General features: G+C 35.2%; 1 protein-coding gene across 2 annotated transcripts in view; it reads right to left on the reverse strand.

The window, feature by feature from the left end:
* The window catches only part of LOC111515730 (neuronal acetylcholine receptor subunit alpha-5), a 32086-nt gene extending 17890 nt beyond the window's left edge, over window positions 1-14196 (reverse strand). The window contains exons 1-5 of one of the 2 annotated variants that reach the window (XM_074186430.1): window positions 14050-14195; window positions 9445-9771; window positions 6145-6299; window positions 2076-2216; window positions 25-69 (exon numbers count right to left, since the gene is read on the reverse strand). In XM_074186430.1, the coding sequence (XP_074042531.1) occupies window positions 25-69; window positions 2076-2216; window positions 6145-6299; window positions 9445-9771; window positions 14050-14122 (741 nt within the window). In that variant the 5' untranslated portion in view covers window positions 14123-14195. Of the gene's footprint in view, window positions 1-24; window positions 70-2075; window positions 2217-6144; window positions 6300-9444; window positions 9772-14049 lie in introns of both variants that reach the window. The other variant, XM_074186431.1, reaches the window with a different exon arrangement.
* Between the last annotated feature and the right edge of the window lie 2554 nt (window positions 14197-16750).

The following is a 16750-nucleotide window of genomic DNA, read 5'->3' on the forward strand; positions in this document are numbered from 1 at the left end:
ACTTATATGGAATTTTTAACTCACCAGTTTCGTCACACCTGTGACTTCCATACGACAGCTTTGTTCATTCTGAAAAATATTTTTTGTTATATGTCACGTCTCTAAAGTCGAAGTTAGGTTTCAAGATAACTTGTAGTTCTGAGTACAATACAAACTTTTTAGAATTCATATAAAGATGTAATCGTTGTTTTTGTTACTGGTGAAGGAACATGCCTTGAACATATTTCACAAGTATAAGTATACAGGGTGTTTCAAATAATTCGATCCTCACCATTGGGATCTCGGAAACTTCCGCACTGTCACTTTTTCCCTGATATATAATGGTGTTTTCAGACTTGATACCCGACGTTTCGTCTTCCGGCCACCATCATCATCTTTATTTTTTCTTATGGGTGCTACATTGGATTCTTTCTGTTCTGAATAGAACTAGATTTCACTTTTTCAATGATGTATCATGAGTTATCATTCTTTTTTGAAAAATTGGAGATATTGAAAAAAATGTATTCTTATCATAATAGGCTTTGACTTTGATGTTCGTGAATTGGACTTTAGAATTGTTACACTCAATGACATTTTGTTATTGTACAAGTCATTGAATTTTTGGCGAAAAATCCTTTGGCTAACTATAAAAACATCTGGTTTCATTATGATGGTGCTCCACTGCACACTACCAGACGAGTATCTAATTAGGGATAGGGATAGGGAAAATGGGCCGGTGGGGTGGCTATCAAGGTCGTCAGACTTAAGTGTTATAGATATATTCTTATGTGGTATACTGAAAAATAGAGTTTATGGTCAGAGGGAATATCAAAATATTGACGACCTTCAACACAGCATTGTTAAAGAGTTCGGAAGATTGAGGAGGAGGGAAATCAATCGTCCAGTGAATAATATTCGAAGAAGAGCAGAGTTATGTTATCATGAACAAGGCCAGCATTTTGAGCATTTGCTGTGATTTAATTTTGTCTTTACATTTTAGGTAATTATTGTTATTTGTTCAAAGTTCTATTTTCATTGAAAAGGACACAATGTCTAATTTACCCCATTCACACCTCATTTTTCAAATTTTGATTGTTGATTCTGTCTCCGTGTTTTTATTGGCTTTTTAAACGGACCAAACTCGGTCAGATTTTGATCCAATAACTTGAACATAGTTCGATGTGGTTGTCGTCTTTCGGGATACAAATTTAAATACATTTCCGATGTCCTAACACTGTTTCTATCGTATTTGTAATAAACATGTATCATATATCTTTTTTCATCATTCGTGAAAGCCATTTTTTGATAAAAATTCGATGACTTGTACAATAACAAAATGTAATTGAGTGTAACAAATTGAAAGCCAAATTAAAAAACATTAAAGTCAAAGCCTATTATGATAAGAATTCATTTTTTTAAATATCATCAAGTTTTCGAAAGAGAATGATAATTCATGATACATAATTGAAAAGGTAAAATTCGGTTCTTTTCAAAACAGAAAAAATTCAATGTAGCGCCCACAAGAAAAAATAAAGTTGATGATGGTGGCCGGAAGACGAAACGTCGGATAGCAAATCTGAAAAAACCAGTATGTAGCAGAAAAAAGTGGCAATGAAAAAGTGCAATTAATTTTCAAATCCTTCAAAAAATAAAGCCAGAAAAAATAAAAACCATTTTCCGAAATTTCTGTTTTTTCCGGATATCTATGGATATACTCAGAATTCCAGAACTTTCTCAACGGCATATTGTTAGTCAGGTTAATGCGCAACTTTGCTCCAATTCAACCATCTTCGTATCTCTCATAGTTTCCGAGATCCCAATGGTGAGGATCGAATTTGAAACACCCTGTATAACAAATTTTGTTTTCTGCTATACATCATTTATTCGAAATGAAAACTCATCAAGGTTTTGAAGGATATTGAGATTTTGAATTTGAAATCGAAATCATAAGTTAGTCAAAATAATATACTGAGAAAATAGTTGAAAGTCGATATTGAGAATTCAATCAGGAAAACAAGAAAAAATCGTTCCTGGCACATATTCATTAAGGTAGATATACAAAAAAATGATCACTTTTTATCAACTAGGAATCTTACCAAATCAATATGACTTATTTGGAGAGACATCGTGACATTGGTAGTAGTAGAGACATCTATTACGGGTCTTACATAAGGATTGTAGTGGTAAAGTAGATCCCGTCGTAGCCTTGCGTGAGCGGAAAGCGGTTTCTCAATTTCCTGAAAAAAGAAAATATTCAGGATTGTTTTGGAACTCAGAAACCCTTCAGAAACAATGACTTGGAATGATATTAATGTGAACACTAGTAAGTAGATGAATCTTCCAACATTCAAAAACAGTTTTTAAAACACACATGAACTGTAACACTCCTCTCGGAGTATTTCACCCCTTAAATCGACATCATCAGGAGATGTCTCAAACTGAACCATCCCTGAGATCAAAAATTCCACATTACAGTTGAAATTTGACTCTGTAGCTGATGGGAATGAGTTGCAATTTAGTTGCATACTCTGTTGAATCTGAAAGTAAATTTTTTCCTGACAAATATTTACATTTCGTATTTTTGATAAATACGAGACCTGAATGGAATATTTTCAGAAAATTATAGTACTTTCTTAAAATTCAATTTTACAAATGCGAAGTTTTTATAGAATTACTAATTTAATTCAAAATGGTATCATGAATAGTCGAAAGGGACTGAGCAGATGCGCAAAAAACATCGAATCATATTAATTCAATCTTCATATAAGAGTAATGAGTGATTTTTTGTTGGTATCTTTTTGGCAACACTGTTTTTGATAGGTCACGTATGAATCGTGTCTTGTATCATTGTCAAACTTGTTCAGTTTGGTCTATAATTTAACCATGAATCGACTTACGAATGAACAACGCTTGCAAATTATTGAATTTTATTATCAAAATTCATGCTCGGTGAAGAAAGTGCATCGTACATTTCTTCCAATTTATGGGCAGTTTCGTCGGCCTACTGAGGTAGCTATTCGGAAGCTTGTGACTAAATTTCGAACCCCGTTTACATTATTGGACATTAAACTACCAACACGCTTACGTAGAATGAGGACCGACGAGAATATTGCGGCTGTATTCGCCAGTGTTCGTGATGACCGTGAAATATCGATTTTCCGCCGTTCGCAACAATTGGGCCTCTGTTACTCCACTACGTGAAATATGTTACGAAAGGATTTGGGTGTTTTACCTTTTAAGATACAGCTGGTGCAAGAATTGAAGCCAGACGACCTCCCACAACGTCTAACATTTGGTGAATGGGCGCTGGCAAACTTGTAGGAAGATCCACATTTTCATCGAAAAATTGTGTTCAGCGACGAGGCTCATTTCTGGTTGAATGGATACGCTAACAAGCAAAATTGCCGCACCTGGAATGAAGACCAGCCACAAGCATTGCAAAAGCTACCGATGCATCCCGAAAAAGTCACTTTTGGTGTGGATTATGGGTCGGTGGCATCTTCGGGCCTTACTTCTTCAAAGACGACAATGGCTGGAACGTTACTGTGAATTGCGAGCGCTACCGTGTAATGATTGACGACTTTTTGTTGCCCAATATGGAAGAATTTGACATGCCTGACATGTGGTTTCAACAAGACAGTGCCACATGCCACACGGCACGCGAAACAATGGCCCAATTGAGAGCCGTCTTCGGTGAACAGTTTATCTCACGTTTGGGACTCGTCAATTGGCCGCCTAGATTGTGTGATTTAACGCCTTTGGATTATTTCTTGTGAGGTCATCTTGAGGCTCATGTCTACAGGGATAAACCAGCAACGACTGACGCTCTGGAAGCCAATATTGAAGCATTTATACGTGAAATACCGGTCGATATGTTAGAGAGACTGTGCCAAAAATAAACCTTGCGCATGGGCCATCTAAAGCGGAGCCGTGGACAATATTTGCATGAAATCATCTTTAAACATTAAATTATCGATTCCAATAAAGATTTCATCAATTTTTTCAAATTTTTGGTGTTGTTTTGAGAATCAAATTCTATACCTCTTAAAAAATCACCTGTTAGTTGTTTCAAAAGTATTTTTCTTAGATGTAATTCAATATATATATGAAAGTAGTTGTTTTGAGAGGACTTATCCTTTCAGTTTGTGTCTGAAAGTTACTTCTTTGCATGATATACACTCTTCGTGAAGAGTTGGTCATGAAATTGATTGCTTTCTATTTTTTTTTGGAAGATTCCCACATTTTTGTATGAGGCAGGATGAGCAGAAAGCCAAAACCTTTTTCCCCAACACATTTCAACTGTTCATACTTTGACTCACTTATTGAAAGATGAATCCTGAAATCGTTTTCTCTTCTTTTGATGATCGGAACTAGTCTAATTCTTCCTATATTTTTTGGGTATTCAAACTTCTTTAATCAGACCCCTTGGTGTGAGAGAAAACAAACGTCGTGAATATATAAAGAGAAAACAAATAAATGGATCGTGAAGAGTGGAACTTATTTTGAAAGCTATGGAGTGAAACAAGAATTGACACCAAAATGCCTCAAGAAAAATTAAAAAATCTTAAATGATATGCATATATTTTCTTGGTCGAAATTGATAAAAAATCTGATTATCATCGCAATGACAAAAGGTTGAAAACGGATATATGAACCTGAACTGAAATCTCAGAAAACATTCTGTATATGTATTCATGTGAGCTATCAAATGTGACATCTGGACATTCAGTTTTTTTGACCTCTTTCAAAATGAATACATTTGTTTCTCGGAATTGTTAATATCAGTTGGATGGAGCTCCTGGACAATGAATGTGTGAAGTAAGTAGGAAACTAACCGAAATGTTCGAAGATCAGTGGCCACGACGTTTGGGTCCTTGGATTTGGCCGCTTCGACCACCGGATCTGACCCCCCTAGATTTTCACCTCTGGGGAAACATCAAAGAAAAGATATACAGAACACCTAGAATACAAGAAACAGGAACTGTAAGATCGAGTGAGATGTGCCCTCGAGGAAATCGACCCGTCGGAAATCCGCAGAGCCACGACTGATCACGTAATCCATCAGTGTTTAAATTGAATGGTCAGCATTTCAAGCACCTGAGCTACTGAATTTTTGTCATGTCAGTATCAAAATAATTGCGAAGCTAGAATTATTTTTGTTATTAATTTAATTTGGAAAAGTGTTCGTTCTTCTGTCAAAATAGTAATATTTGTCATACACCCACTATGAAATTTCATTCATGTATTCCATTAAACCTTTCTGAACTAATATAAAGTTATCATTCATTATTCGATGTGTTCAATAATACATTTTTCATCGAATTTTATATTTGAAATGTTATATTGGTTGGCTGAATTCGAAAACAGGGTGTTCCAGTTGAAAAAAATTAGTTATGGTTGTTTATCAAAGATACAAATTGAGAAGTATATTTCAGGCACTCTGTATAAAATGAGATTTCAATTCCGTTCTGAAATAACAACCACCATACCTTATGTCGATGTTGCCAGAATTTGTGTCCGGTGTATCAGGTATTTCATGTGATATTAAATATTAAAAATACCATGTTTTTGGCAAAAAAAATTACAAAATAAATAATATTTTAAAAACGGTGATAGATAAGTATAGAACATGGTTCATAAAAATAATTTGGATTTTGATGCAGAATTCAAAAATTATATAATACATAGAATGTTCCATTTGAAATTTCCCAAGTTGATGTATGTTACATGTAGATGTGGCAACAATGCGGTGATGATAATGTTTTCATTCACAGTCATTTACATCGGTTACCAAAATTTGAAAATCTCATCTTTTTTTGTTCTCTAGATACGTCTAATGGACCATCGAATATGGAATACTCTGTATGTTTGGGAGAGCTACAATAGGAAATTGAGAAAGGAGAAAAGTCGCTTGAATTATGAAAAAAACACGCATTGCAAAGCTTTGTGAAATAGTGTTTTGGAATTTAAGAAATGCCGATATTCGAAAAGATCCAAAATCCACCAATTTTTTTCTGAATTTATCTGAAAAGATATTGAATAATGGAAAACTTCTTCTCATTGTCACTTCATGAGCTGAACAAGATAGAATTGACTGTTGTGTCACGATGATCGTTGAACCTTTCCACGTTGAACCTTTCCACCTTGAATATATTGTATACAAACCTGTGTTTCATTGTTCCTCTCGCAATCAAAGTACCACTTTGCTTCAATACCAGACCAAGTACTGAAACTGATAACTTCAAGTGGAAGGGGATCTGGATCTACCCAAGAGATGAATGGTAACTGCTCTCCTTCTTTTCCCACAGCAATATCTCCATCTGAAAGCAAATAAATACATTTCATTTTCCCCTGAAACTGAACAACGCAGTGATATAATGGTTCATCTTCAACTGCTGATGGAAATATTAAACACATTCTGGATTTTGTGCGTTCACTTTTTTCATGTAGTTATCATAATCAGAAAAAACTGAATTTCACACAAAATTGCATGAATATTGGTTTGAAAAACTAGTAAGACACAAGAAAACAAATTTTCTAGTATGCTTGATTTCTAGGAGCTCAAAGAATCTGGAAAATGCACACATCAGTTGTTTCAAGGTACAAAAAAAGCAACTCGTAATGGTCGTTAAATCTAGTGCACTGAACATCAAACAAGAGGAATTTGTTTAAACACAATAAGTAGCCATACATTAAATGTAACTAATGGGCTTTTGTTCAGTTTGAAATCCAATTCAGAATTCATCATTGTGTACACTCGAGAACAAACAAACTGTGATGAGCACCAATCTGAAAACTCTTTCAGCAGCCTATTTTCTGGGTTCAGCAGTTTTCAGGAATTTTTTTTTAGTCAAAGACAGAATAAAATGTCTGGAAAAAGTTTAACCGTTCAAACGACAATGAATATAAAGTTATAAATAGACAAAAAAAATTAAAAGGAAAGAGCTTGATGGTTTTTACACAATAAATAGGTCATCAATCGAACGAATCTGGGATTGGCTGAAGAGAGAAAACCGCCAGAGCATACTGAATTTTGAGGGTCCTGAAGTAGAAAATGTGTTTTAGCTTTATGCCTTGAGTTATAGATGGTGAAAATCGTAAAAAATTGAAACAATCACACAAGTTGAGGGATTTTTTTCATGTGGATACTTGAATAATGAGGTTTACGAAACTCTTCCAACCACACTGTAAAATTTTAAAATAGGAGGTAATTTTCGAAGAGTGCGTCTCAAATGTTATTGAATTGAGTCTTTCAAAGAAAGGGTGGAGTATTCAACAGAATGGTCGTCATTTGGAGCACCTACTTTGAATTGAATATATTTGTGTTTCATATTTCGTTGTTATTTTAGTTGAATAACAGAAAAAAATTGTGTAGTCTCTTCAATAAACTACTGTAATACTATGAACTGTCAATGAGAATTCTGTGGGTAAATCAAATAGGTGTCGTTTCAAAGCTATTTTTATCAATTTTTATTAAAATAATGCATTGTGATAAGAACTATTATTTGGAAAAGCCAATATCTGAAAAAATATTTACGTTTGGTATAGGAAACTCCAAAATGGAATGAAAGACGATTGAATTTTATATTATCAGATCATATCGAAAAAATACAGGATGTTCTATTGACAATAACAAAGTTATCTTTGTCCGAAATTATAAAAAAGTGACAATGCTTCTTGAACATTCTGTATAATATTGAGAAAAAAGGTTTCATTGAAATCCAAAGACCAAAACCTCTTCTATGCTTGGTCAGAATTCGAAAGGAAGATTTTTATATATTTCGATGTTGTTCAGTTTCCATTTGTATCTAAAATTACCATAAAAAAATCAATAACTCGAAACTGTTGTACTTAGGAACATAGAACCTTCCATGAAATCATATTATTTTCCACTGATCTATTCAAAAGTGAAACGAAATGCGGGGTATTCCATTTAAAAAATACAACTTCGATGTATCACACTTTTTTGAGTTACCCTGTAGATTTCAAAACAATTTTTTACGCAGACTCAATCAATATACATGTCACATATAGTCAATGGGCATATTTGAAGATTGGCTATAAACCAAATCATCTAAAGGAACAATTTGTTCAGGCCAGTCTTAACTCCCTACACTGTAGGATAATAGACTGACACCTATCAGAAAACAACTACTCCCCTGGCCAATACCACAAAGGGCGTTGGATTATATCCGACAGGTGTCAGTGCAGGATTCTTCACTGAAGTTATTCCTGCATATCCTGTTGGTGATACAACTGCCGCAATAGATCCATTAATCTACAGTGTAGGGAGTTGAGATTAGCCTGAACGAATTGTTCCTTCAGATGATTTGATTTATAGCCAGTCTTCAAGTACGCCCACTGACTATATATGAAAAGTTGTCTTTCTTTATATGAGGAATTGGGCAAATTTCGGATATGCGGTTGGTTACCTCCTTCACAAACAGATGAGGCGATGACAAACCTATCGTTTGTTGTCCGCTTCAGCCGAGTTCGAGGAATGATACTATGAAGGAATTCGATTTTCATTTATCGCAAATCATCGATTTGCGATTTGATGATAGACAATACCTTGCACCGACGAGTGGCCAAACATCCTGAAACCAGTCTGTAAGTGTGTTCCAATAACAGCATTTGCAGGAATAATAGTAAACAATTCAGCACTGACACCTGTCGGATATAATTCAACGCCCTTCGTGATATTAGCCAGAGGAGTAGTTGTTTTCTGATAGGTGTCAGTCCATTAACCTACAGTGTAGGGAGTTGAGACTGGCCTGAATGAATTGTTCCTTTAGATTAGATCATTCAATATACATATAATGAAATGAAGTAATTCCCGAAATAATTAATGTTTTGTTTTACAGGGACCGTGTCATATGAGGTATCCCACCCTGTATATACCAAGGTAATGAATGTTGAAAAAATCTGTTAAAATCTGTTTATCCGTTAACCTGCTGTGGTGGTAAACATGATATCATTCGCTATAGAATTAGGGTTCGAAGTCATTTATTCTTTTTCGGTTGATTATACGTTAACCGCTCCATGAACCAACTAATTTTTACAGAATTATCAAATGACCGTTTTTTACATAAAAAATGAATTTCAAGAAAGCCGTACTGAAATTTCTCACCTTCGCATATGCAGGTTCACTTTTTCGAAAATGGAAATGGCTAGGAAAGTTTCCGATCGTGAGCAGTATAAGAACTTTTGGCAAATTACCGTCACTTGAATTACTGTTTTCACTTTTTCAATACTTACACTGTCTCAACTGACGGCATGAGCCCGAAACTAATTTTTATTTCAGAACTCCTGAAGACGCCATCTTGGTTGGTTAAACGCACATTGAAAAGAGTGAGTAGTTCTTGTCTTTCCGAAAAGTGCATGTTTTTGGATTTATTTTTCGTCAGAGGTGTCAAGTATATGTTTGCGGTCTAGAAGTTTGTTTATTATCGTAAACATACTCACCTTTTGTGATATGTAGCCAAAATGATTGCGGATCCAAAGCAGAAAGCAAGCCTTTTATTCTCATCGAAGCCCTCACATCGGACTTCTGCTTTCTCCGGATGTCACAGAAGGTATTTCCTCCCGCCCCAATTACTATTTCGTAGACTGGATCTCCTTTCTCTACCTTTTCTGATGGGGCGAGAAGAATATGTGCATCACTTGGAGCTAAGACAGAAAAATGAAAATCGAGCCGCAAGGTGTCATTTTCTCCCGAAGACTCGGATATTTTGTAAAAATCCTTGTATACGCTTCCTGATCGTGAATAGTGGATTTTGCATTTGCTTAGATCTGGAATTGAAAGTCTTTGTTAGTGGACAAACGTTAAAATTTAAAAAAAAAACACGTTTTGCATTAGAAAACATCATTTTTAACGTTCCAAAATACTCGTTTCCTGAATTGAAGTAGCTCCATACTGTCTTTCGATACGCATCAAAAACAGTTATTATGTAAATGAAACTCTACGAGTGCCTGAAGGATACGAAAGAGGTCGCAAGAAGTTTGTAAAAATGATTTAGACGACTTGAAATTAACAAAACATAAAATAATAATGAGAGTGATTCAGAAATTAAATATATAGGCGATGAATTTCATTAGTTTGGACTTCCATTGTCTTATATGATTCTGATATGATTCGAAATCTATAAAAAAACTAATAAAATTAAAATGAATAGGTGAAATATAAATTATACACATAATCAATAACACGTGAAATGAAATTATAATAAAACGAATAAAATAAAATAATCAAGATAAAAGATGAGAATGACCACAGAGTAAACATAATTGAGAAATAGAAATCAGCAAAGAATGATATAAGTATTGAAAAAAATAAAAAAGGAATAAAAAAATTAAAAAGATTTCGAACCAAGTTACTTCACGACGTTTCGATTTTTAGTATCCACAATCGTCTTCGAGTGATGACTGAACTATTACTCCGAAAGATGAACATTTATAGGTCACTCGAGCGCTTTCAGCATTCCCCTCTTCCTTCCCTCCGCTTCACTGGTTTAGCGGGAGTTGGCCGTTTTTCCACGTGATTACAGGTTTCCATATGTTGCGTATCTAGACGCCAGATTGGTTGAATGCATCGTTATACAACATATATGCAGCTTCTTTGAACTTCCTTTCAAACCAGTTTTTCTTTCTGTTAATGATCTCAGCTTGGGACCACTTGATGTTATGTTGATGAGTCCAAACAGACTCTACTATCCTCGATATACTTGTTTCTCTTTGCTGTGTGTTTCCCTTGTGCTCGGCAATACGGACTTTTGATGGCCTCTTACTTTCACCGATGTATGATTTTCCTCACTTGCAGGGTGTCCGGTAAATGCAATTCTTGAAATCGCAGTCTGTGTTTGGTGGTCTAGTTTTCGTGAAGCTGCTACAGATGGTGTTTCTGGATCTAAAGCAGGTTTTGATGTTGAACCTGAACCCACTTTTTCTTGTTTTTTTCGAAAATGCTCTGGCATGTAAGGAACACTCACTGTCGATCGATTCCAAGAGGACTGAGATGGTCCTTTCCACCAGGAAAAGAATTTTATCGGGTTGAAAACCTCCCGAAATCTTCAAAAGCAAATTAAACTTCTCTGAAGAGGTGAAATACCTTGGCACTACCCTCTACAGAAAGCTAACATGGAACACTCACCTACAGTAAAAAGAACATACATGGCTTATGAACAATGTCGGAGGACAGTGGGACGCACATGGGATCTTTCACCCCGTGTGGTCACCTGGATATACACTGCAATAATAAAACCTATATTAACGTACGGAGCCATTGCATAGGGACCGAAAGTTCTACAAGCAACGGCTATCCAAAAATTATATCGAATACAGCGATTGGTTGTTCAAACATCACAAAAGCCATGAGAGCAATACCAACCGCGACAATGGAATTAATTACTGGTCTGACCCCTCTGAACCTGTACGTAATGGACATATTACGATTGCGCACGGCTGGTGTTAACCTCGAAGTAGAAATGGGCCAACTGAGGCTAAGCCTGTGGCGAGAAACGCTAACTGCGAAACCTTTGCTGCAGGCAGCCAGTGATGCAATTGAATCCAGGTTTGTGTTTAATAAACCCTACCAAATAGAGAGTTCAGAGTTCACAAATGCAATACGTATATATACAAACGACTCAAAAACCAAAGAAAGCTTAGGATGTGGAGTTTACTCCAGATCACTGAGCCTAAGGTTAAGTTGGGAATGGGAAAAAATATCAAAGTGGTTCAAACAAAACTGGCTGGTATCTCAATCGTCCCAAAAACAAATAAGCAGGAAAGGAATTTCTGTCAAAAACAAAACAATCCTCACTGATATATAGTAGACAAGCCCTATTATCCTTGAACAGACAACGTGTTACCTCAGGGCTAGTACTAGAGTACCAACGAGATTCAGTCAAAGCCTCGGTAACTAAAAACATTATCCTGAGGTGGGTTAAACGTCACAACAGGAGTTAAAGTAATCGCATTGCCGACTCTTTAGCCAAGGAAGCAGCTGGACTAAGAATTTCAGGACCCAGTGACACCTACGGCCTAATGACTTCGACAATTGCAGAACTAGTCAAACGTCACACCCATGCTCAATCCCTAAGGAAATGGGATGGAATGCAGTCTTGCCAGGATCACCCTGGGCGACCCTGGAAAGCTGGCGACGAAGAAATATCTGGCGATGACCAGGAAAAACTTTCACTTAACAGTAGGATTTATAAATGGCCACTGTCAACTGAGGAAACACCTCCATATTGTAGAGCTAGTGGACAAACCTCTATGCAGGATGTGTGAACAGGAAGATGAAATTATCAGGCATGTCTTATGTGAGTGTCCGGAATTATCGTCAGTAAGAGAGTACACCTGCCGATATAAAAGAGTCTCCTAGTAACCTATCCACCTTCCTGGAAAGGATAGGATGGACTACGACCTAGGAGGATAACTCCTCGGAAGGCTGTACAATGGGTCACATGTGGCCTAAGTGCTGTGGTCCTACACTCAGCCCCCCTACTCTACAGATACAGAAATGCAATTCTTGAAATTGCAGTCCATGTTTGGTGGCCTAGCTTCCATGAGGTTGCTACGTATAGTGTTTCTGGACCTGAAGCACGTTTTGATATTGAACCTGAACCCATTTCTTCTTATTTTTTCCGAGAATCCTCTGGCATAGGGAAGCACTGGTTGTAACTCTAGTGGATCCTGCTTTCGGGCTCTGTGAAGCCAAGGAAGGTCTACTCTAAAGTAATGATAGAACTGGCTAGGAGATAACAAGAGCTTCGCAAGGTAAAGAAGTCATTACAACCAGTGCTTGCATTTTCCTACGTCAGAGGATTGTCAAAAATGATAAGAAGAATTGGGTCCAAGTACAACAACAGAACGGGTTCAGAGCCGGAAACACAACCTGTAGCACCCCCACGAAAACCAGGCCACCAAACGTGGACTGCGAATCCAAAAATTTCATTTATCAGATACCCTTGTGAGTGCGGCAAATCCTATATCGGAGAAACTAAGTGGCCTCTGAAAGTCCACATTGCTGAGAACAACAGAAACACACAGCAAAGAGAAATCTGAAAATCGAGAATAGTAGAGTCTGCTTAGACTCATTAACATAACATCAAGTGGTCCCAAGTTGAGATCATCCACAGGGAGGAACACTGGTTTAAGAATAAATTCAGAGAAGCTGCATATATATTGTACAACGACACATTCAGGTAAGCTGCCGTAGAGATATGCAATATGTGGAAACCTTCAATAAAGCGGAAAAACTGTCAACTTTCGCTAAACCAGTGAAGCGGAGAGAGAAAAGAGACTATAGGTGAAAGCATTCGAATGACATATAATTAATCATCTCTTCGAAGAATAATTCAGTCATCACTCGAAGGCAAGTGTGGATGTTAACAATTGAGACGTCGTGAAGTACCTTGGTTTGAAATATTTCCTTTTTTTATTTCTCTTTTTCTTCATTTTTTTTTCGCTGATTTAAATTTTTCATTATTTTTACTCTGTGGTCATTTTCATCTTTTATTTAATCATTCCATTTTATTCGTTCCATTGTATTTTTTTTACGTTTCATTACTCATATACAATGTATAATTCATATTTTAGCTATTCATACTAATTTCATTTGTTCTTTCATAAATTTCGGATCAAATTAGACAATGGAAGTCCGAACTGAAAAAATTCACCATGAAACTTTGTCAACCACTTTCTTTCAAACAAATATCTAGGGGGTGTTTGCAGTTGTATCAGTGAAAGCTTGTCGGGCAAAATCCACCTGAAAAGATATACTTTCAAAATTTCTTGATGGAAAAAGACATACGTGCTACTTCAATCCTCGCCTAGAGAGCGCTACCAACTTTCCTTCATGACTTACTAATGTACAGCTTATTTTTTCATATTATTATTCACTGGTTTCAAAAAATAACTTTTTGATTTCGATTATACAATTTCCCAGATGAAAAAATACATTTACATAATCATTTACATTGGGTCATCTATCTTAAATTTCGTTAATCATAAAGGGATACCTGAACTCCCTAGCATTCTTTCTCACAAAGTGTTTTTCTATATACGTACCTGTTACATTATTGTCATAGAAATTAGCACTAGTTGCTGCAAACGAAGTGAGTAATACTAGAACAACTAACATCACTGATACAATATATCTAAGTCTAACTTCATACTGAGAATCATAAAGAATCCTGATTGCCCGTCCATATTATTTCCTGTGTTATATCAATTATCATGAGAACCTAACGGAAAAGCTTCATATCTTGCAGATATGTTGCATTTACGATACGGATGTTATTGAGAGATTTACAGAACGAATAAGGTTATTGATACGAAAAATGCCTCATTGTCGATGTGTGAATTCGAAATATGGGAGATGTCTTTGTGGAAGGATTCAGACCTGGTGACAAAGGTGACCTAGCAATTAATTTTTCTCTCTCGACAAAGTATTTTTTTTGTGTTGAAAAATTTTGAATATGAAAAAATACGACATACTCCAATTTTCGATTAATTTAAGATATATCTCGTAAACGATAAGAGATAGAGTGTCAGTTGAATCATGGCAAAGTTGCGTATTTTAGAGACCTATTCAATGATGTAGAGAAATCGAATATAGCTCTTTTGGTTCTGGAGATATGCGGGAAAAACAAAAAAATCCCTGATATTTTTTTGCCTATATCTTCTTTATTCGCAGACATATTGAAAATATGTCCACATTTTGCTATTGTCACTTGATGTGGGCTCTCAGAATATATCTATGAACCTTTTATATAGGGTGTCATCTGACACCCCCATCTTTGAATTTTTAAATACGGACCTGTATTTTTTGTTGTAGTTTTTGGATCGTAGACGTTCACTTCATACTGAAAAATTAAATTCAATTTTATATTTCGGGATTTTTCGGTAATATTCGATTATAATTGTGTGAATTATTCCCTTTTAAATTACGGCCCTGAAAATTGGTTGACTGAGTTGAATGAAAACACAATAGCAACTTTCACGTCTCCCTATGTACCGTTTTTTGGAGAGTTTTTTTTTTTAATTTTAGGTACCTATTCATATTCTTTCCATTGCTCTGAGCGTTTTCTTCAATGAACTTCGAATAAGAAAACCTTTTATGATTATCTGAAACATATCTACAACAAAAATATATTATATGTGTTTTGATGAGCAGAAAAAAATGATAGCAATAATAACATCCGAAACGAACACTATTTGTAATGAAAATTGAAATGAAGTAATTTATATACACAAAAAAATTTATTGTGCAATAAATGTTCGAATTGGAGTCCTTTCATTTCGAGACAGATAATGGGACAATAAGATGGTCTTACTGTTTTGGACTATTTTCTATGGGGGACATTGAAAAATAGGATTTACGCTGGCAGAGACATAGAAAATGTGGAAAACTCGAGATTGAGGATTTTGAATGATTTCGCAATAATACAGCAAATGAGTGTATTAAGGGCAATGAATAATATGAAAAACCGAGTTTAAAAATGTCTCTAAATGGAAGGAGTCCAATTCCAACATTTATTGCGCCAATAATTTTTTTGGGTACCTATATAAATTACTTCATTTAAATTTTCGTTAAAATTATAGTGTTCGTTTCGGATGTTATTATTGCTATCATTTCTTTTTCTGCTTATTAAAACACATATAATATATTTGTGATGTAGATATGTTTCAATTAATCACAAAAGGTTTTCTTATTAGAAGTTCATTGTAGGAAACGCTCAGAGCAATGGAAAAAACATGAATAGGTACCTAAAATTGAAAAACAAACTCTCGAAAAACTCTACGGTACATAGGGAAACGTGAAAGTTGCTATTGTGTTTTATTCAACTCAGTCAACCAATTTCCAGGGCCGTAATTCAAAAGGGAATAATTCACACAATTATAATCGAATATTACCGAAACATCTCGAAATATAAAATTGAATTTGATTTCTCAGTATGAAGTGAACGTCTACGATTCAAAAATTACAACAAAAATACAGGTCCGTATTTAAAAATTCAAAGATGGGGGTGGACCAAGTCAGATGACACCCTGTATAAAAGATTCATGGATATATTCTGAGAGCCCACATCAAGTGCCAAGCAAAATGTGGACAGATTTTCAATATCTCTGCGAATAAAGAAGATATAGGCAAAACAATAATTTGGGATTTTTTTATTTCTCCTGTATATCTCCAGAACCAACAGAGTTATATTCGATTTCTTCACATCATTGAATAGGTCTTTGAAATACACAACTTTGCCATGATTTAACCGATACTCTATCTCTTATCGTTTTCGTTTACGAGATCCCCATGTACAGAAACGAATTTATATATATATATATATATATATATATATATATATATATATATATATATATATATATATATATAAATCGATTTAATTCGTGAGGTTGCAGTCAATAGCTGGGCTGTTACAAAGAAAACTCTTTGTTATATGTCAAGCTTTCGGTATATTTCACACCTTCGTCAGGACAACGTTATACCTTCATTCATATATAAATCACTCCCATATATTCAAGAATTGACACCAAAATTAATTAATGTATTCCGAAATAATAACCTCAAAATATCTAAAACAAATGTCACTTCTATATCTAAATTATACAGTAAAGTAAAAGCTCCAATTTCAAATAAACAAAAATCCAATTTAGTATACAAAATTTTTTGTATGGATTGTTCTAAAACATATATAGGACAAACATCTAGACCTCTAAGTAGTCGCATCACTTCCCATAAGAGCGACTG

Source organism: Leptinotarsa decemlineata, unplaced genomic scaffold, assembly GCF_025532065.1.
Source record: "Leptinotarsa decemlineata unplaced genomic scaffold, Ldec_3_MD MMD2_tig00078422_RagTag_RagTag, whole genome shotgun sequence".
In the NCBI taxonomy this organism is placed as follows: Eukaryota; Metazoa; Arthropoda; class Insecta; order Coleoptera; family Chrysomelidae; genus Leptinotarsa; species Leptinotarsa decemlineata.